At 38.8% G+C, this 23,143-nt stretch overlaps 1 protein-coding gene across 3 annotated transcripts in view; it reads right to left on the bottom strand.

Moving 5' to 3' along the window:
* LOC145774820 (GPI ethanolamine phosphate transferase 2, catalytic subunit-like) overlaps positions 1 to 23,143 on the bottom strand; it is a 192,396-nt gene that overhangs the window by 21,622 nt on the left and 147,631 nt on the right. For all 3 annotated transcript variants that reach the window (XR_014290061.1, XM_082586138.1, XM_082586136.1), the window contains 3 exons: positions 20,256 to 20,838; positions 6,613 to 6,823; positions 5,850 to 6,273 (listed from right to left, as the gene is read on the bottom strand). Coding sequence is in view for 2 of the 3 variants with exons in the window: in XM_082586138.1 (XP_082442264.1) it covers positions 5,850 to 6,273; positions 6,613 to 6,823; positions 20,256 to 20,838 (1,218 nt within the window). In the remaining variant the exon portion in view is untranslated. The remainder of the gene's footprint in view (positions 1 to 5,849; positions 6,274 to 6,612; positions 6,824 to 20,255; positions 20,839 to 23,143) is intronic.

The following is a 23,143-nucleotide window of genomic DNA, read 5'->3' as shown; positions in this document are numbered from 1 at the left end:
CGAAAACTCACCTGAGAGGGCAGATCCAACGCGAACTCTCGTCCTTGCACCGTCGTAAAGACCCATTACGGCTTGAACGAGAGCTTCTGGCATTACTTTTTTTCTCATTGCCCATTCCATCACTCTTCTTGGAACTCTATCAAACGCCTTTTCCATGTCCACGAAACACATGTACAAGTTCTTACCCTTGTCCCGATATTCCTCTTGCAACCTTCTCAAAATAAAAATAGCATCTGTCGTTCCCTTCCCAGGCATAAATCCACACTGCATCTCGTCCAGCTTCACCACAGATCGTATTCTATTCTCCAACACCCTTTCCACTACCTTCATTGCATGCTCCAACAGTTTTATTCCCCTATATGACCCACAATCCATTACATCACCCTTTCCCTTGAAGATGGGTATCACCACACTCATCTTCCATTCATTTGGCATTCCTTTTCCATCTAACACACGTTGACTGATTTCCTGCATTACTTTCAATCCTGTCTCTCCACTTGCGCGTATCATTTCCACAGTGACTTTAGATAGTCCAGGAGCCTTCCCCGATTTCATTTTCTTCATTGCTTGCATCACCTCCTCTCGAGTAACTCTCTTTAATGGACCTGCTACCACGTCGGCTTCCACATTTTGATCCCAATCGTTTTCCTCGTTCATTATCATCTCCATATGTTCTTTCCAAATTCTTCCACGATCTTTCTCACTGAAACCAAGTTTTCCATCCCTTCCTTTAATACATCGTCCACCATCTACATCTTTCCCATCCCGCTTCATAACCTTCATAAACTTATATACTTCGTTAGGATTGTTTTTTAATTTGGTCAATTCCTGCTCAGCTTCTTTCTTCATAGCTTTTGCAACTATTCTCTTTGCCCGATTTTTCAATTGTTTGTACTTGAGCTTAGTTTCTTCTAATCTATTTCTGCACCAATCCTTGAATGCAACTTTTTTCTCCCCAATTACTTCCCTCACATCTTCATTCCACCACCACGTATCTCCTCGATCTATCCTGCCTTTTGTTTTCCCACAAACTTCATCGCAAGCTTGCAGAACTCCATTCTTGAAGGATCCCCATACATCATTCACATCGTTGTGAACAAGACTTTCAACTCTCTTTTTAAACCTTTCTCTTGTGTCGGCATCTTCTAACTTCCAAACTTTTCTTTTGATCACCCTTTTTTTATTTACAGTTTTCTTCAGACTTTTCTTGTCCAAATCGATAACCACCAACCTATGCTGAAGTTCGCATGGTATCGCTTTCACATCTTTGATCAGTTTTCTGTTTTTCCTGCATACCAACCCAAAGTCAATTTCGGTTTTATTTCCACCTGCACTGAAAGTCACTTTTCGTCCTTCCTCTTTCTTGAACCAGGTATTTGCAACACACAGGTCCTTTTCATCACAGAACTCAAGTAGTCGCCTTCCATCGCGATTTCTTTCTCCCACGCCAAACCCTCCATGAACACCTTCAAACCCATCAATTTGTTGGCCAACGTGGCCATTAAAGTCCCCAAGACCCAATACAATTTCCTGATCACTTCTTGTGCTCCATTCATAGGCCATTTCGTCATAAAACCTTTCTTTTTCTGCATCGGATCTTCCACTTTGTGGCGCATAAGCACAGATTACTCTCATCACTACATTCTCGACCACCATCACTATCGCCATTACTCTGTCACTCTGTCTACGAACCTCAACAACATTTTCATATAGCTCTTCCTTTACCAAAATCCCAACTCCTCCGGTCCCAATATCATTGCCCGACCACCACAGCTTGTATCTCCTTCCTTTGACACCCAAAAACCTGGCTCCTTTGTTCCTCCATCGGACTTCCTGTAAACAGCAAACATCTACCTTCCTCATTCTCAGCTCTTCACTCACCTCAGTACCTCTACAACGCAAACTTCCAACATTTAGACTTCCTAGTCGTATCCCTGAATTTTTAACAGAAATGTCAGACAACCCGGAGATTCTTCGCACCCCCTGCCCATTTAAGGGCTGCCGGGGACTGGGGGCCATTCTATTTTTGACACTTATCATTAGGATTATCACTTATCATTATCACTTATCAAAGACTTTGTTATTATTGTATGTTCTTTCGTTGAATTTATAGATGTTGTATTTGGTTATAAAAAGCATCTGAGGTATTACCAATTGCCATTGCAAGGATACTTGTGATTACAGGGCTGCGATTTTTTCTTACTTGTCGAAAGACCAAATATTCTGTGTTTGTTTATCGAATAGTAATATGACGTCACAAAGTCAGATGCGTTTGGCCGTGAATTATCGCACAAGTTGTGTGGATGTACATTAGGGTGGTTCAGAAAAAGTGAAATTTTGATATTTTAAATTCTCACCCTTTCAAAAGTTTCCATTTACTACAAAAACACCTTGTGTAAAATATTTTTGAAAAATATTAATGTTTAGGGATAGCTTAAGGCTTTCTAAATTCGGGGGTATTTGACGAAATGGGTCAAACTATAAATACCTGTATTTCGTAAACCCTTAAAGCAAACATACATCTGTTTGGGTTCATTTTCATCAGGTTGGAGATTACTGTAACTTGGTAAAGTCAAACAATGCTGCATATGTACTTTTGGAATATTGCGATATTAAAAGTTTTACAAAACGAATACAATAACACTTAATGTGAAGTTTTATACATTCTTTTAAACATTTAGTGGTAGCTGAAACACGTTGAAATTTCAGTGAAATCTTGTTGCTTGTTGCAATTGATGTATGTGATACATTGTACATCAAAGTCACTTAAGCTAATAACCGCACGCCGGTTGAGTGATTGCAAAGGAGTATCAAGCACTAAGTTGTGTACCTACCGAACATGTATATTATTTGTTTTGCTCCAGGAAGAGAACTATTGCAAACGTGAAACTGAGGAACGCAAAAGAAAAAAGCCCTTAAGCTATATCACTAGCGTAACATACGGCGTGATAGAGATTTTTTTCTTTGGCATCTTTTTAGTCTCGCTTAGTACGTAAATGGTTATGCACATGCCCGCAGTCCCGCACGCAAACACAGTTAAAAGCGAAATATGCAAGTTACCAAGAAACACGAAAATAAAGCTTTTGCCAGCCGTGTTGGGGGAGGAACCTTTCGTATTTTAGTCATAATAAGATACTGATTAACTGAAGACTATCCCTATCTGTAGTCAGGGAGTCTATGCAGTTCGAACAACTTGCCTATTACCCTGCCCTGTCCATGCCCAGTGATTTCCTACTGTTCTTCTGGAAGCGAACTCATATACAGTATATAATGGCCTTTCTCATATGTATTTCCGATTCTGTGACGCGACAATTTATCGAAAGACAATTTATCGAACGACAGTTCATCGAACGACAGTGTATCGAAACACAGTTCATCGAACGACAATTCATCGAAACGACAGTTCATCGAAACGACTGTTTATCGAAACGACAGTTCATCGAACGATTGTTTATCGAAACAACAGTTTATCGAACGACGATTCACATATGCAGTGGAATAGTTAGGGGCTAGGAGATAATGGTTAGGGGTTGGGGTTAGTGGTTAGGTTTTTGATTAACTGTCGTTCGATAAATTGTTGTTCAATAAACTGTCGTTCGATAAACTGTCGTTCGATTAACTGTCGTTCGATTAACTGTCGTTTCGATAAACTGTCGTTTCGATAAACTGTTGTTCGATTAATAGTCGTTCGATAAACTGTCGTAGTACCTCTGATTCTAAACATCTGGTCGGAAATTCGGCATTTTCTAGATGTAAAATAAATTTGCATAATAATTATCTCACAGAGTCAATTTTGTTAATTGGTTCATACGGCGAAATCCAAACTGGCATAGACGGTGACAAATTAAAAGCAGCCTAGTTCGGTTATTTTATCTATAAAAGAAACCTGTTGTGTCGAATAGCATGAAACAGGTGTGGCGAAATGTTTGATGCCAGGTGTTAAAATTTCGATCAAAGCATTTTCCAGCAGTATTTAAAATGTTCTTCCAGAAGAGAACCTCTTTCCAAAAAAATAGTGTTTTTTTTTTTTTATCTGTATTTCTGAACATCGGGTAGGAAACTAGGCTGTTTTCTAAATGTGAAAAAATTTCGTAACAAGTATCCAACAGAGTCATTTTAAACACAGCAATAATGTTAATTGGCTCATACGACGAAATACAAACTAGCATAGATATTGTCAACTAAAATGAGCCTAGGTTATTTCATTTATAAAAGAAACCCGTTGTGTCGAATAGCACGAAACGTGTGTAGCAAAATGTTTGATGCCAGGCGTTAGAACTTCGGTCAAAGCATTTTCCTGCAGTGTTCAAAATGGCGACGCGAACGCCTTGGGAATTTCTCGCATGAGGCGTCGCTTTTAGATCTTGCCTTGAAGTATCTGTCACAAGGAAATTTATATAAGTCGGCACGCTTGTGATTGCATCAAGTGATGCTCCCCCCCAATTGTTCTTCGACCTGACTACATGTCCTCTCTCAGTTTTTTTTCCTTTTTTTCTGTAAGGCACGCGTTTGTCGAATAGTGACGACGCGTGTCGAGTGGCATTGCCGCAGAAAAAGGCAAAAATCGAAGCCCTGCTTGTGAACTCTGACTTTTTATAAGCCTTTTTTCTACATGAGCCATTAGGGTGGGCCGTTTTTGACTTTTTTTGAAATTCAAAAACGGCTTGTCATAAAAAGTGGCACATGCATGAAAAAATTACGTGTGCAAAATGTTATCAGTTTGGGGGTGCATCTTCTGCCCCCTCAGGGGGGTCAAACTTTCATTTTTTTTTAAAAAAGGGGGAAATTTCACTTTCCATTTTAACATAATTTTTTTTATAATTTTTCTACTGGCTAGTTATAAATTGTAAGTGGGATGTACTCAGAACTTTCCTATGTAAAGGCATGTTCGAAGCTTAAGGTTTACTGCCTCCGTATCGACGACCAAAATGCTGAATTTTCACCAATTTGAGATGCTACTTTGTTATTGCTCAATAAACAAACTTGCCGCAAAAGGGCGAGATGGTGTTAACGCTGTACGCTCATTTTATGGTGTTAACGCTGTACGCTTAGGAAATGGTTTACTGTTGCTTATGATGTTGTTTGGCAATGTTTTCATCAGATATTTACTTATAAAGTGATTAAATTTATTGCAAGGCGCTATGAAACGTGTAGCATTTCGGGCAAGGGGTAGTCTGGTAACATATTAGTTTCGATATAAACTCTGCCACTGCAAATGTTTTGCTATTATCAAAAGGCATTCTACTATAAAAGAAACCCCATTAATTTGTGGCAATAGTGGCATATATCAAAATAACCCCAAACACGGGTTACTTTGATAGCCACAAAAATTTAAAAAAATTGAAATAATTGTGACTTCAAAGCTTTTCCAGTTCTTCTACGGATGCCTAATGTCAAGAAAAGTATGCTTATTTCAACAATCAGTATTGTACATTATATTTGTGCAAACAAATGTATTGAAATTCAATCAAAGTAGCCCGGTTGACGGTAGTCGTTACGTCCAAGCATCTTTTTAATGATTTTAAATTTTTGGTGTATGGAAGAGTAAGAATTACAGATATGGTAAGCCCAGAAAAGGAGAGAATTCACAAGATTACATTGATAATGAAAAGGAACAAAGCTTGTCTAAAGAGAATTATGTCTAGTGAGTGTAAGTTTGCGAAACACACTGCATTGAAGAAACACACTCGTTTTATCTTTCTGGGATGTTTTAGTTAGTAGAACGAAAGAAGTTAAAATCAATACGAGTGTGTTTGGCAAACCTACACACGGGCAAATTCTTTGCTGGATGAAAGTACAGACTAATATGAGAACTATCACTGAATGACTATGGCAAATTCTCAACTTACCATAGTAAAGTAAGACATTTGGCCAAACCAATAGGCTAAAACCACGCGGCTAAGCGCTTCGGTTGATGAAATTGCTTCGTTAGGCTGCCGGTTTCCTACTTCCTTTTCCAAGATCCTGAATTTTCGTTCAATAACCACCGGCCAGATCAGTCGATACATTGACAAGTACAAGAACAAATTAAAAGCTAAAGCACAGTGATTATGTGGTCGGACGAGTAATGCTGATAAAAGCACAACAGCAGATTGAAAGCAATCCAGGCATCTGGTAGCACAAGAAGGTGCAGTTGAGGATATACAATAACAAGCGCATCGAGATTTGGTTGGGTGTTCCCGATCGTTCATGAGGGAGATGACGCGATGATAAACTGCTTTAGCAACCAGCAATCCAGCACAGGAATAGGCAATCCAAGAGGGCAGCAGTCCCCTGGAAAATGGATACAAACATTATATTCAAAACAAACGGGGGTTGATGTGATATTTCCAGAAAAAAAACTCACTAGAAACTATTGGGAAATTAAAATTTTGTTCAAAAATTAAATGTCGGCTTTAACATTATTTTTAACACATACTTCAAAACTTATTTTAATTTTAATGGACATCTAAGACAAATAAAAAATATGGCAATTGCAAAAACTAAAGAAAAACTATATTTGACCATTATTTAAAAGGCACCATGGCAAAACAGATACAATCCATGCTTCCTGTCCAATAAAGCTTAAAGTATTAATATGCAGTGTATCTAGAAAATAGCAACTATACTCACAAACTTTTTGAAGGCTTGTAGCCAGGGAGTGACACTATATTAACCGCCAGTCTGTAGCAATACACAGCGCATAACCCACACGCTATCAAGCCAGTGCGAATTATGTCATGTGTGTAACAAATTAGCTCCATTAGTGTGCATATCACAGCCAAGCTAGTGACAGAAAGAACAGACAAAGCTGATTTGTTTTCCGGTGTATTCAACCAATCACCTAATTAATAAAAAATTCACCATGAATTAAAACTTCACTGCTGATAAACGCATAGTTAAGCCATTTGGTTAAGCCAAATGCACACCATTTGACGCATGATAAATGGCGCAGTTGCTCATGGTATGGTCTGCGGAAGATTCTTCCTTGCCGCACTCACAGATAGCAGATGGTGCCACCCCATGCTTGTGCATGTTGAAGTGATATAGTCCATGCCAGTACGAAAGCAATTGAGTCGGCTACACCGAAGAGGTGAAAACGTTTGCGCGATGTTCGAAAGGATGTGGGTTCGACACTGCTTCAGAGCACACGACTGTGTCTTGGCAAACGCACTTAATGGCATACCAAAATAAGGGGAACAGCTGACTCGAAGACTATTATGTCATCTCGCTGCTTCCTGTTGTCTGCTGTATGACATCTGTGATCACAGTGTAATGTATGTTGTTGCAATGAGGGCAAAATAAAATATTATTGGAGAAGAAGCTATGAAGTCTGGTGGAGTTCTTCTTCTACTCCAAACTCCATTGGTGGTCCGCCTAGACACTAGACAGCTGCACTTAAGGCTTGGTTTTCAGCAGTTTTCATGAGAAGTTATGTGCCTCTGTAAATGGGTATCTCTATTTCAATGCCCGGAGTTGCTCACTTGCAGACTCATCGAACATTGTGTGGAGGAACTCATTGGGATTTATCGTTCAATGGCTTCTTCACAACGAAGTTCAGCCAGTTGGATGCATGCAAGGATGGAAAGGTTGTCGGATGGTGTAAGTCGCAGGCATCCAGTCACAATATGCAAGATGTCGTTGCAGTGTCAATTTGATGGCAGATGATACAGTCAGGCAGAAGAGAATCAAATTTTGTAAAGTAAAACTGTCATGTCTTCTACAGTCAGTAAGAAAAATAAAGTACATAAAGAAGGACACTGCTTTCAGAGAAGGTGAAAGTTACAAAAAAATTTTTTCAACAATTACGTCTGCCCAGATTGCTACTAGACCAGAGGTTGTCATCCTTTTTTTGCATGCGGGCCACTTTTGGCAATAAAGGCCGCACTAATAAAATTTTAGATAAGTTAACTCTTATCTCTTATGCTAGAAAAGAATCCATTGCAAATCCAGTATCCAGCTTTACATGATATTAATATTTATCTCAGAGTACCGTAGCAATAAAAGTAAAACCGAACAATGCTACTGCCAGGTCAAGCGCCTTTAACAACACTTTTGACTTCTTTGACAATGCCTACTAAATGAAGGTACTTCTAGGCAAGTGATATCATCAGTCTTTCTGTTTCACAAATGGACAGCCAACTTTTTAATAGACGGGCCCATGCACCATTTTTTTTTAATTTTTAGAACCTAGAAAAACACTTGACTCTTTGAGGAATTGAAAAATAAAACAAAAAGATTCTTTCTTAACAAAACAAACTACTAAGCATTAGAACATATTTATGCAACTTTTTGAAACATTCTGTGAATCAGCCCCATCTCTACCGGCTCCGTTTGGCGGTATAGATATATATTTTAAATATTTTTGTGGTATCTCATTCTACAGGGCCTTTCAAAAAATTTGACATCATGGTAAACTCTTGTATTTATTGAGATCCATTAAGGATAGGGGATCTCCTTACTAAGAAGCAGCAGGCCAGAAATTATCCATCAAGTGTCAATTAAATATTTTATTATTAAAAATGCATGGAGAATAAGCAGAGCCCTATTTATGGCATATGCATTTCGCTCTACAACTGTAGAGCATCAAAAGTGCCTAAAATTAAAAAGCAAACATGCGAAATCATTACCTAAAAAACTATTACTAAATAAATAAATGAATCTGCAGTAGCCTAACAAAAGATTTGACTGATCAAATTCACTGATCTTCACTGATGAAATCTTCGATCAACATCAAGACAACGAATTTGCCTCTTGTCAAGTAGAGGTCTCGGTTTGCTGGTCCTGCTTTTCCAGTTTCATTTCATTGTGAATTTACTGCGAAGCTATCTTATTGATTTGCATATTCCCATCTACCTCGTATCACCTTAGTGGAGCCTGTCTGACCACTTAACACTTAGGTCATGGGCCTGTAGCGTCCTGCAGTTTTTCTTATGTGTTTTTATGTCTTATTACTGTTGTGAAACCTGGAGGCTTTTCATCCCCTGCAGTTTTTCTTTAGGACAATGTGTGGTTTATTAGAAATTTGAAACGCTAGCTAGGAATTCAAGTATTTGTGCAATTCTTCAAGTACTTGTATTTTGGAATTCCACAAATACGTTGAGCACATTCTTGCTACCGGCAGTTTAACATAAGACATGTAGGGTGGAATTCAGAAACCAGACTTAAGGCGGCTTAAGTCTGTCTGAATAAACGTCTGTCTTAAGCATCAATTTTGCAATTCAGAAAGCAGACTTCTGCTTTAGCAAGGCTTATACTCGCTAAGGTTTGACATCGACTTCAACGATCATCGCATGTTACGTAATAAGAACAATTATATCCTGCATGCAAAAATAAAAAAATAGATCTCTTACAACAGCTCTTTCTGCTGTTTTATCTCGTGAGCTTTGTATATTGCTCAACGAATACATAAAGTTTAGAATCGAAAAGAAATCATTTAATAAACGTATTCAAAATTTTTACTTCGGCCGACGCTATTTCACACTCCGTAATCTACGTCGCCAATGATTTTGGCACAGTAAAATGCGTTTATTTTGAAAACTGCCGAGCTGGAAACATAAGTTGAACCCGTCTTTTTGAGGTGAAAATCACTTGCAAAATGCGAACATCTTGACCTATACTCGAGTATATCAATGGTCAAAAACAAGAAAGTCGTAAGTGACATTTTGAGAAATTCCTTTTTTTGCATTTTCAAAACCTATGCACTTGAGCTATCTACTACTATTTTACTACTATAGTTACAGATATTAATGCTCAAAGTAAAAGCATTAACAAAATTTAAAAAAGAACAAAAAAATTTTTTTTTTGGCCTTTTACTCCCAAGTGCAAAAATGCACTTACAACTTTTTTGTTTTTGACCGTCGATATACGGCATTCGATAAAAGACTATAAAGACTTTCGATAAAAAAAAAACAGAAAAACTTCACCGTTGTTAACGCTTTAAAGGTAAGTAATTAGCAAAACGAGCGAAACGAGGTTACGGTAATAAAACTGATAGCGGGTTTCCACTCTGCTTGAGATCAAAATTTTTTGCGCTTTATTTCGATAACTTCACTGTTTTGATCGTTGTTATTCACTCGCACAAAAAAGAAATGAATAGGCTTGTTTTCCAAATGTTCCCATTATGAGGTAACAATATCAAATTTTTTACGACTAGGCGTAGGCCTACTGCATGCGTAAAACTAATCGTTTCAAGCAGCGGTTCTAATGAATTCCGTTTGTGACCTAGGTGTTAATATAAACAAGACAGTAAGCTTAATCAAAGACTATTTTAATTGAGTAAAATAGCGTTTAAGTTACGGCATCATCACCCTTCTCGCCCCCTAAAATTTTTTGAAAAGTCGGCGCCTATGGGATGGAGCACCCTGGCTTCAATTTTTGTGTGGAATGGGGGGCAGGGGGCAATGGTGCCTTTTTAAGGTCATGTAAGCTATACTGCACATTTTGCAATATAACATTTTCTGCTATTCGCTTTTAGCCTAATTATAATCTTTTATTTTGCCTCAACATAATATTGTTTGGACTTCAGGAAGTTTAAGGTTAATATCGCTTGTAACATCACTTTTGTAAATATAAAATTGTGCAAGCGAAGTCAAAACTTTACTATTTAGGCATCAAATATAACTTGAGTTACCTGATTTTTTCGAATTGATGAATTATTGTAAACGAAAGCCATGTGCATATTGGCATAACGTTGTTTTACATCAGGGGCGTCCAACCCGTGGCCATCGGGCCACATATGGCCCGCGAGAAGGTTCTGAGTGGCCCGCGTGATATTTTTCGAAATGACATATATTATATAATAAACTCAATCGCCAACGTAATTTATGCCAAACTTACATTCCGATAAATTGGCATTTCTTATTTGCTTTCTTTCTCTATTACTCTATAATCCCTAGTGCATGGGGTGCGCATTACGCAACTGTTCAAGTTAATTTTATTGTATCACAATGCACGTTGTTATGCATCACATTTTCCACATTGTTACGTCCACCCTTTTCCACACAATAGTACTGGTGCTTCAAGAGTCAGTCAATCAGCAATATTTCTTGCTTTTAGCGAGAGAAGTTCAAAACTTTCTATTGCTAGAATTTTACAAAAAAAAATGTTTCTTCAGAAAAAGATCAGAGGATTCATAGATTGGCAGTTTTCGTGACATCATTATTTGGCAGCACTTACTTGTGCGAGCAAGTTTTTCGTGGATGAACCTAGGGGCAGCCGGACAATACATTACGGGACGCGCAACTCCGCTGTTCCGGCAACATCAGAAGGGTCAATTGCCAATTTGACATTTTTTACGCTTTGCTGCTGGCTTGCTTTCAACTAAAAACCTTAAACCACTTTAAAACCAACTTCACTTTTCTTATACAGTATAACCCATAAAATATACAAACACATTTCTAAAATTAGACTTTGGGTGTGAGGGTTTTAATTAGAAATTATCAGATAGTCATTTTTAAGATTACAAATTAGCAGTAAATACTCAAGTGGCCCGCGCAACCATTCGTAAACTACATGTGGCCCTTTGGCCAAAAAGGTTGGACACTCCTGTTTTACATTGTGTCATTGTTAAATGAGTATTACTTGCTTGTGAATGTACTTTTTGTGCCAGATCTGTTGCCATGGATTACTTTGCACCTACGATAGTTAATGAACGACTTATTGATGCAACTATAACGTATTTCAACATCACAAAGAAAGGACTTTTTTCTAGTTGGGAGTTTAAAGCACAACAGTGCCTTATTTTTGATTCAACATGAATGTAGCTCAGCTATACAACCTTAAGTTTTACGCTTTATTACCTCAACCGACGAGTTGCCATAGCAATTTCTTTTTTGCGCGAAAAAACAGAGGCTTAATATGGTCTTATAAAAGTCGCGCACAAGTTGAGATTCTGCATCGCAAATAAGTTTCTCGTATAAGCCTGGCCTATATAAGTCTGATTTAAGCAAAAGCCTGACTTAGTTTGAGACGCAAGTCTGAATTCCGCCCGTAGTCTTACACCTTCTTAGCGTTGTAGCCTACATATTATGTTGCATGCTACAGTGCTTTTGTATATCGTGATTCCAAGAGATCGAGACATTTTGCGGTTGCAACCCTTTATGTCAGTGCAATGGTTTGAAGATTTGTTTCTACAATAAATACCTGCAATCCTGCATGACCACAGCACTACCGCGCTCGGAATGTTGCTGTAGGCTAAATACTCACAGCTAGGTAAGAGTGGATAGTCTGGACTATACGACATTACGACGTCCACTACAGGCCCGCCCCTTGCCTTTACCAATACCAGTATTAGGGTGATTCATAAATTGATTTTTTTTAATTCAATGGGGCGCCCTCTTTGAGATAATGAGCTGACATTTTTTTTGTGTTCATTATACATCAACATGAAACTTTAGTGTGAATTTCAAGAAAATCTAAGAGGATCGAGCTTACACACCCTGTTGAGTTGACAGGAAATGACCCATTTGTGTATTATGTGCAGCTTTCAAAGTCGGTAGCAACCTTAAAAATGCTTTTGATTGCTCTAAAAATTTGACAGGATTATTTTTCAGGTATTGACACGATACAAGAGGGTGCCCCATTGAATTAAAAAAAAAATCAATTTATGAATCACCCTACCGCACACTTTTGTATAGTAGAATATGGTACCCAAAACAGTTTTTTCGAAATAACTGCTTTCTACTGTTCAGAAATCACTGTTCACTCATGCAGAAATCTCAACACGCACAGCTTTGCTAAGGCGTCTGGCCGGCTCAGGTTGGGGAGCCGGAGTCGATACCCTGCGCATTGCCACCATCGCGCTAGTTCACGCTCCAGCAGACTACTGTGCACCTGTCTGGAGCCGCAGTGCCCACTGCCATCAAATCGACACTGCCATAGACGACGCCTTGCGTATCGTGACAGGATGCCTGCGACCTACACCATCGGAAAATCTCCCTGTCCTTGCAGGCATCCAACCAGCTGAGCTTCGTCGCGAAGAAGCTATCCTGTCACTTTCTCGTCGCGCTATTTGTGAGTATGGCAAGGAGGAACAAACCGTAGACCACACCATTTGCAATTGCGCCATCTACCATGCGCCAAATGGTGTGCGTGGTCTGCGTGAACTGGATGACAAATCAGTTGAATGGCTGCTCGACACCTGCCCAAACATCTAGACCGCGTCGCCGCCACTGCCCAAGGGTGGTAAAAGGCAGAGCCCCTCGACCCTTGGAGTGGCGAAGAAGGTTCAAACGAAGAAGAAAAAGACTGTTCAGAAAGCAGATAGAAAATCATGTTTTCTGCATCTTTTGCCACAAAAACTGTATCTCTAGCTTCAGCAGTTTTTGAGATATAACGATTTGGTATTTTGGGGGAGGGCACAGAACTTCAGGGGGTGAGGCCCACCCCTAAATCAATTTCAAATTCAAAAATGTTTTGCAGGAGTTATTTTTTCTAACAACCTCACCATTTAAAAGGGTGTCCTCAGCACATTTGAAAACATTTTCATTTTTGCCAAGTAAGCCATCCTACTTCACACCCCCGAGACTTTTGCATGTGATGGTCAAGCTCATGATTTCACAGCTGCATTTACTATTGAAGGAGTTGGGTTAAATATTTGAAACTTGAATTGTAAATGGCTTAGGCAAAGAAGATTTTTTCCTGAAAGTTTCAACTTCCTGAATGACTGTCTGATACTGTTAAATTGGTCCAATATTAACCACAAGATGGCACATTTTGAGTCTTTTTGCTCGGCTTCATCTTTGCAGCTTCTAAACTTTAATAATTTCACATTTGTTTGGTGTCAGTCTCATAAGGGTCGGCTGCATAGTGCATAGTAGAGTGGTGAGAGCCCTAGAACGACGTTCGAAAGGGCGCCGGTTCGACACCGCTCAAGAGCATGCGGCTGTGTCTTTGGCAGGGCACTTAAAGGCATGCCTAAAGGTGGACACGAAGATTGGCTTACTTGCCTTCCCGTCCACTTAATGTAAATCTTCAACCACCAGGTGGAAGCCTGGATACGACAAACAAACATAGGGGTTAATTACCAACTAGTATAGAATAATGATATGCAAAATGGAAGTTCTGGGACTATCGGTTTGGGAAATAGCGGACATTAAAAATTGATAAAAAAATTTCAAATGTAAAAATTTCAATCTTTAAAAGGTTCTATATCTAAAACTAATTTGAAATTAGCAATTTTGATGGTAGATATAAAAACTAGGGCTGCTTCTGAATCAGCATACCAAATTTCAGATTTGTAAATGCTTTACACGAAAAGTTGTGAAGACACAAACATGGAAGAAAATTTACATGAGAACGCATTTTGAAGGGCTGTAATTTCTAAACCTCTTGAAATAATGAACTGAAATTTTTTTTGTGTTCAATATACATCGATATAAAACTCTACTGTGAATTTCAAGAAAATTTAAAAGGGTCGAGGTTGCACACCCTGTTGAGTTGACGTGGAATGACCAGTTCTCAAACTTGTAATGTAGGATTTGAAGATGAGCCCATTCATACACATGAAGAAACAGTTGCTAAATGCCAATACCATTGAGAAACGTCTTTCCAGAGCCTGAATTCTGCTCTCACGCAATGAACGAGGCAAACTGCCAAACCTTGTGTTCACTGTTTAGCGATATGAAATTTAATGTCTAGCATCATTTTAACAGTCAGAGTGATCATGTTTGGTCAAGAGATGGTGACGTGGAACCCCGGTAGTCACTCGGAGACAAGGGGTGGCATCAGTGATGGTGTGGGCCGCAGGCCACAAATCAGGAAAGAGCTCATTGACTTTTGATGATAAAGGAGTGAAAATGAACCAAAAAAACTACGGAAATAATATTCTTGAGGGTTCATTGTTGCCTTGGGCAAAGAAATAATTTCAAAAAATGTAATTGGTCATTCCAACAACATACTGCCCCTTCACATGGAGCTAAGAGAAAGCAAAATCGGCTTTCAGCCAATGTGCCGTTCTTCATTTACAAGAAAAAATGGTCTCCTTCATCCCCAGACCTGAACCCCCTAGACTTTAGCATCTAAAAATCGACCAGGGATATCTATAATTACAGGATTGGAAACTCTTTTTAGTGCTATACATCACTACATCAGTATGTGTACATCAGTGCTATACATCCAATTTTAAAATATAATTTAGAAACCTGGACAATTCATCAAAGAATAAATGGGTTTGAAATGTGGGCATTCCGAAAAATGCAGAGGATTTCCTGGACTGACAAAAAAAGCAACCAAAATGTTTTAAATCAAGTCAAACATTCAAAGAATCTACTAAAAAATATCAAAGAAAATCAACTGCAATTTTTAGGACTTGTGCTGTGAAAAGGAAAATCAGAACATCTCTCTCTCTCACAGGCAAAATTGAAGGGAAGGGTGCCCAAGGCAGACAAAGATTAACCTACTTAAAGCAACAAACCGACAAAACCAACATGAACATACACCTAATACACACAGCAAACAACAGAGAATCTTGGAAACTTTTCATGCAAAAGGCACTCAACGCTTGGAATCAAGTGCGACCATATGCGTCGAAGTAGGGTGGGCCGGGTGGGTGGCGCCACCCTACCGTGAAACGAGGGTGGGCAAAATATGATTTGCCCACCCTGTATTCATGACACTTATGAAGTGATCGTTACAATTATTTCCGTTTTTGTTAAATGCTGAATTATCCAATCAACTGCAGCGCAACTTCTTGTTTTACGCTAGATGGGTCTCGCTGTGTATCCGACAGAACAAAGCAATTTCACAACAACGCTGCGTTGAAAAAAGGCGGTGCTCACTGCATTCTTGTTGCTACAGCAACTGCCACACACTGGGGTCAGCGTAATGGAATATGAATATGACATCCTAATGAACATGACAATAAAATAACCGATACAAACTAACGACGTACTGAAACAATCGCTTTTTACAAATTTTTCCTCACAAACTTGTTGCTGGGTATAAATTGGGGCAACACGCAATGTTGTCATTTCACTATTGAAAAGTTAAACATGAAGCAAAGTCAAACATCCATTTGAGCATTCTTAAAATCAGCTTCCAAAAGGCGTCGAGATAATAACGTTGAAGAAATCACGTCTAGCACGAATGAACGTAGAGATGACATTGATGAAGAAAGCAGTGCTTCAAGGACGGACAGTGGTGAAGTCAATATCTCAGACAATGCACCTGTAGTTGTAGAAGACAGCATGAGCCATGGATCTATTCCTGCTCCATTTGACGTTAGCATGCTGCCGAATCAGCTTCCGGCTCGGGAAGGTCGTGTGTTGCAAAGGAAGCTTTTTTCCGAATTCCAGTGGATGCGTCTTAACCCTGATGGTACCTGTTACTGTAGTCACCTGTCCGAACATTTTGCGGCAAATCCGAAGACTCCACTTTAAAGATCACAGGTCACGAGTCACGCGCTTTTTAGGTCGCAAAGGAAGACATAAAAGAAATTTGTTTAGTTTAGCACTATTAGCAGCGCTCATAAGATCGCAAGGCGCAAAAACGCAAACATCAAACCTATTAAAGCTTAATTGCTGCAGCGACGCTAAACGCAGTCTTTGTGAGAAAGACTAACCATTGCGAATTTGTGAACATACACATCCAATGAAATCTGTTTGAAAACTCTCGCCCACCCAGAATTCCTCTCTTCTAAGAAAAAATCGACGCCTATGATTGCGACAATAAAAGAAGAAGACATCAGTAGGGTCAACATCAACATGTCCAGAAGAATTATTAAACTAAAACACTGTTTGTATCAACTAAAAAATGTATACTATAAAATTCAATTTCGCAATAACAATATCAAATGCACAGCTGTACACTCACATCAAAACTTATTTTATGTACAAACGTTTAAAACCATGAATCCAAAAAATCAAAAAACAAATGAATCCAAATCCAAAAATGTCCTGTTGTTCATTAGCATTTTGCGAATTGCAAACCGAATCAGAAGTAAACAAAGAGTGTTCAACAATCAGTGAAATGTGTTGTCGTAGGCTTTTATGATAAACTTATTCACAGACCAACCCAGTACGAAATCAATACCGGTACGTTTAAGATGTCATAAGAACTAAAACTAATACTCGGTTTTGAAATTATTCAGCAGCAAACGAAATACGACAGGATTGCACAAATGGGAGTCTGCTACTATTCGGCTAGTCCAATTCGGCTATTTCCCTATTCGGCTACAGTCCGATTCGGCTTGTCCGATTCGTCTAGTTCCATATTCGGCTACAGTTTTGAATTGTATTTTGTATTTTATTCGACAATCATAGGCGCCGACTTTTGAAAAAAACTTTAGAGGGCGAAAAAGTTTAAAAACTTAAAAACTTTTTAAACTTTTACTCAAATAAAGTAGTCTTTGATTAAGCTTAGTGTCTTGTTTATATTGACACCTAGTTCGCAAACCGCATTTATTAGAACCGCTGATTGAAACGATTAGTTTAAAGCATGCAGTACGCCTAGTCGTAAAAATTTTGATATTGTTAGCTCATAATTGGAACAGTTGGAAAACAAGCCGATGCATTTCCTGTTCGTGCGAGTGAATAACAACAATCAAGACAGTAAAGTTATCAAAATAAAACGCAGAAAATCATGATTTCAAGCAGAGTGGAAACCCGCTATCGGTTTTATTAACCTCGTATCGCACGTTTTGCTAATTACTTACCTTCAACGCGTTAACAATGGCGAAGTGTTTTCTCTTCTGTTTTTTATCGAAAGTTTTTACAGTCTTTTATCGAATACCGTATATACTCGAGATTTTCGCAAGTGAATTTCACCTCAAAAAGACAGGTTCAACCTATACACGGGACAAGCTATTGTCTCCAGCTTGGCAGTTTTCAAAATGAACGCATTTTTACTGCTGCAAAATCACTGTTGACGTAGCTTTGAATACGTTTATTTCCAGTGATTCGAATTTCAATTTCAAATTTAATGATTTCTTGTCAATTCTAAACTTTATGCACTTGAGCAATATGCAAAGCTCAAGAGACAAAACAGAAAGAGCTGTTTTAGGAAATCGATTTCTTTATTTTTGCGTGTAGGATATAATCGTTCTCATTACGTAACATTCCATGATCGTTGAAGTCAATGTCAAACCTAAGCGGTCGCATAAAACAATGATGTCAGGTTAGCTAGGTGATAATAGCGGTAAGAGACGTCGCTATTGCAGGCGATATCTGCGGCCAAGACCATTAAACACCTTTTCTTTTATCAGTTTTCAATTTAATTCTCACACATTGCAAACAAAACAATGCGTTCTGTTGAATCATAATTGATCTCACAGCGGGAAGACCTCGTTGAAAATAGCGAGTCTAATTTAGCTGGTGTACTTAATATTGCAGTGAATAGTTACGTGACTATTCCAGCAGCGTAAGTTATTCTATCACCTACTTTGAAATTTCCATACTGTATGAGAAGGCCATGCGATCAGCTGCTGTTTTGCGGGCAAGAGCAAAGTAGACTATTTTTCGCTTTCGGCACTCTTTAAGTCAGTTTAAATGATCTAAATCTCTTTCGCAAAGTGTTTTATCTTTGAAACAACACTTGTAATAACCACTTTTGCTGCCCCTGGTTAGTGGTTATGTCTAAACCCCACTCATCTAAAGCTTCGATAATTTCAACCATAAAAGAAACGATATTGTGGAATAAAATACAACATTCTCTAAATAAACAGAAGGCGTCGTCGGATTTGGAATTTTGTAATAATTGTGGATTCTAATATATTCTAAGTTTGCATACAGATGGTGACGTAGGAAGCATACAGAAAGCGTCATAAAAAGCATGGGAATTGGGAAGTGTCATTGAAAAAATTCGAAATGTTTGTGGAGGTACAAAGACATCTACAAATAAAAAATACATAAAGACATTAGCGACGGGCTGCTCATTCACTGGAATGGGCCACATATAAGCAAGTGTAACAGCATCGTGAAACAGGCTCGCAATCTACATTTCAAAGGAAAACTAAGGCATTTTAGTATTATACTAATGATGTTCGCTCGATAATGTACAAAGTGGGTGCTATGGTAGATGGACCAAACAACAAGAAATCGTCACCATCTTTTATGTCCGGTAATGCATTTCTATTAATTTCGCATGGGCAAAACTTGCTTGTGGTTTCTTTGATTTACAAAAACAGCTGTTTTAGCGTCGTAATTTTGATTTTATTGCCAAATTAATTAATGCGTTTCGTTATTCTTCGTGCATCGGACTGGTTGTTTTATAGGTTATAGAAGTAATTTTCGCAATGTCTTGTGTTCTCACTCAGCGAAACTTGTGCATTCAGCCCTCTGGCCGTTTTTTTGTGCCATATGCCTATATCGCTTTTCGTAATTCATGCACATTGCACATACTATCAACCCATTCGAGCATGAAGTATTGTTATTGTCAACTTGTCAAGTACGTAACAAGCGGCTCGTGATGTCGTATTGTTTCATGACATTCACATGGTGGTCGGTGAGTCAGTGGATCTAATCTGTAAGCATGCGACATCTAATTTATTAAGCCTATTGTTGTTTCAATTTATTCCGATCATAGTGGGCACATCAGGCACAAACAGTGCGCCATGCCTGCTTACGAATAAAATATGATACCAAGACTGTTTATTGGAACTATGAAGCTACAGATGGACGTTTATAATATATTTTTTGCGTGAGACTTTTCGCCAGAAAACCAAACGGTGTAATTATGACATCATTATCGTGATTCTTAGCCGCGTGAAATTTTTTCACTAAAAATCAGATTTCCGGGAAGCTAAACAATTTTTCCAGCCCTGTTCACAACCAAATAGGAACACTGGAACAGTGTTATATGTTTCTCACTGTTTTAAGCTCAATGTGCACGACTTCACGCTTATTGTTTTTTTTTTATAACTTTGATAGAAACATTCAGTCAACAACGTTAGATAAAAAAGGTGTTACCATTAAGCGATTAATGTGCCTTGCAAAGTCTTTTCATGTAGCTTGACTAGTAATAACTACTCTCAAGAAACTGCGTCATACTGAAAAGACCCAAAAAGGTTAAAGCAGGCTGCATGTACAATACTTTTATTTGATATGAATGGCATGGTCACCAGTCCTCAATTTTTCATCAGTATGAAGATGATGCTTGTTGTTTTAACTTGTTCTACGGGTGGCTAGTTTGTTGGTCAATGAGGTTTATCCAAGACCCAGATTTTGCCTTGGCAGATTGCTGTGGCATATCGTTATGATGTGAACCTAGTCTTCTTTACTGCAATTAATCCTGATCAAATATCAAATTTCTTAACATTCAAGAAATAGAACATAACTCACCAATATCTGGATCAGCCGCATGTTTAATTCCTGTTTGGTTCCATGACCTCAACAGGCGGTGCACGACAAGAGTGCCCAATCCAACTATGACATGTTTGAAGTGTCGTCTTTTTATAACAGAAGGATTATCAGCGTCATCAATGTATTTCATTTCGTTTGCAGAGCCATTTTGCATGTTGTCGTTTTTATTTAACAACTCTTTGTCATTCGGCAGAAGTTTCCAAGTTTCAGTTTTCAACACATCTTTTCGTTGTCTCAATACAGAGTCACCTTTGAACAACCTGGCATCGTAAAGAAGAGAGGAATTTGCAGTGCCGAGGAAAGGAGCTTTGTCAGTATGAGCGATTGTTTTTAGAAAGGCTACAAACATGGATGAGATAATAGAAATGGTAAAAAAATGCCATATCTGGTGTTCTTCCTCCACAAAACTACTTCCAGGCAAAGTTGCTGCATAAAGCAAGCACCCAAGAAGTTCCACAATCAAAATCCGTGTGAGACTTCTTATAGGTTCGTTCTTTGGTGCACTGACATGTCTATTCCGTAACAAGGTGCCAAACCACAAAAACAACACACCACAGAATCCCTAAATAAACAAAGATGATCTATGAAAGCAAAATAGTATCACCGATGTCCGATACATTAAAACATTACCATGATATAATATAAATGTCAAAATAAGGGACCATAGTTTGCAAGCTATTAAAACAATTACAGTGGGCAGTCGCTTTGACTACTGGCTTCTGAAAATGTATTTAGTGCCTATGTCAGGTTTAGAATGGAATGAAAGCTTGTTAAAAAGGAAAAATAGTACACATGCAGTAGGGTGTTTCATGATTGTATGCAAAAAATTTTTTTTTGGATTTTGATGATGCATATTGCATACCGTATGGCGTATATACTTGAGTATAGGTCAAGATTTTACAAGTGATTTTCACCTCAAAATGACAGGTTTGACTTATACACGGGACAAGCTGTTGCTTCCAGCTCGGCAGCCTTCAAAATTAAAGCATTTTTGCTGCGGCAAAATCATTCCCGACATAGTTTACGGATTGTGAAATGGCGTCGACCAAACTAAAAGCTTTGAAAAGCAAAAACACCTGTTTTAAGCGATCAATTTTTTTATTTTTGTGTGTAGGATATAATCGTTCTTATTACGTAACATTCCATGATCGTTGAAGTCGATGTCAAACCTTAGCGGCTGCATGAAACAATGATGTCGGGTGGGCTAGGTGATAAAGCGGTAAGAGACATCATTAATTATTATTGTAACTGTCTCCGCCGCCAGTGTAGCCAAATCGTTTGGCATCCGCTGGCTTCGATCAGTCTTTCAACAAGGTTGATAGGATCTCCATTCTGTTTTGTCCTTTGCGATGTTTTGCAATCGATGGAGATGTGATTTGCTGAGCAGGGATCCCAGGCCAGCTTTTCTGATGTCAGATCTCAGCAGTTGTAATAAATTGGTACGGTGACGTCCGGTTAGGCCTTGGTACTTTTTGCTGCCAATTATTGCAAATTCAAGGGCTTTCTGAGGAGGTGAGTCCTGGTGAAGTCTCAGAATGTGTCCAAACATGTTCCATCTCATGGTGGAGATCTTGCAAGACAATGGTACACTGTTGCATATTTTGTAGAGATTTTTGTTCGAGATAAGACTGTTTGGCCAAGTATGACCAGTTATGACACGTAAATGTCTTCGATGACAGGCATTCAATCTTTCAAGACTTGCTTTGGTAACAGACCAGCTATTACAGTTGTAGATCATTATTGGGATGCAGTACGTGTTGTACAATCTTAGTCGCAACTGTAATGGGATTCTCGATCTCTTGCTCCATAGTTTCCAGTGTGATCTGAAAGCGACATTGCCTAAATTGCAGCGGGATTTGACATCGGCAGAGCTGCACAATAATAATCCCAAAAGTTTGTGTGTACGCCATTTTTCGTTTCCTCGAATCGGTAGGCTATCAGTATCAGTTTCATTTGTGTCTGCAAGAAATATGTGGGTGAATTCAGTTTTAGTCTCATTCATGAAAAGATTGTAGTTTTTCAGGTTCTTTGTAGCAATAGATTGTAGCATATCAAGTGGCTGTCTTTCCTCATCCAGAAACTCAACATCGTCTGCATACTCCATTTCCAAAGGCATGCATGTGTCAGATATAGGGGGGTTTGGTCTGGAGGACTGCTCTCGCACTGAGCTCAATGCTGCAGATAGGTAGCAGGTGAAGAGTATTGGGGAGAGACTGTCTCCTTGAGGGGAACCGATGGTAGTCTCAAAGTTTGCGGACATTTCGTTGTTAATGCGCACATACAGTTTCGTGCCAGCTAGCAGGGTGCGGGTTAGTCGCGGTTCATCTTCATCACAGCCAGCTTGGTCTAAAATTTGAAGGATTTTTTTGCGTTTGATGGTGTCAAAGGCTTTGGACATATCTATTCCCATTTTGTGGAAGTCCCATTTTCTAGCCATTACCACTGAAACGAGCATACGTTGTGCCCAGACAATGTCAGCACAGCTTCTGCCACGTTTAAAACCGCTTTGGAAGGGTCCAGTGAAGCTGTCAATTTTGTCTCTAATCCGATGCAAAATGATGATGGAGAGGATTTTTCTGATGCTATTGAGGAGCACAATGGGTCGAAGATTAGCTGGTGGTCCTTTTGGTTTCTTGGGTTTTGGTATAGCAATTAGTATGCCTTCGCCGATGGTGTCTACTGGTTTGTGTTGTTTGAAAGATTCATTAATAGTCTGTGATATTAATCCTGAGGTTATGTCTTTGGAGAATTTGAAGAGTTCGTTGTTGACGTTATCAGGGCCAGCAGCACGACGGTTTTTCAAAGAAGAAATTGCTGCAAACACTTCCTCAGTGGTTATTGGTGTTTGCAATGGTCTTGCCTCTCCG

Source organism: Aplidium turbinatum, chromosome 7, assembly GCF_918807975.1.
Source record: "Aplidium turbinatum chromosome 7, kaAplTurb1.1, whole genome shotgun sequence".
NCBI classification, from domain to species: domain Eukaryota; kingdom Metazoa; phylum Chordata; class Ascidiacea; order Aplousobranchia; family Polyclinidae; genus Aplidium; species Aplidium turbinatum.
The sequence above is the reverse complement of the archived record's forward strand: the minus strand, read 5'-3'. Positions and strand labels throughout refer to the sequence as shown.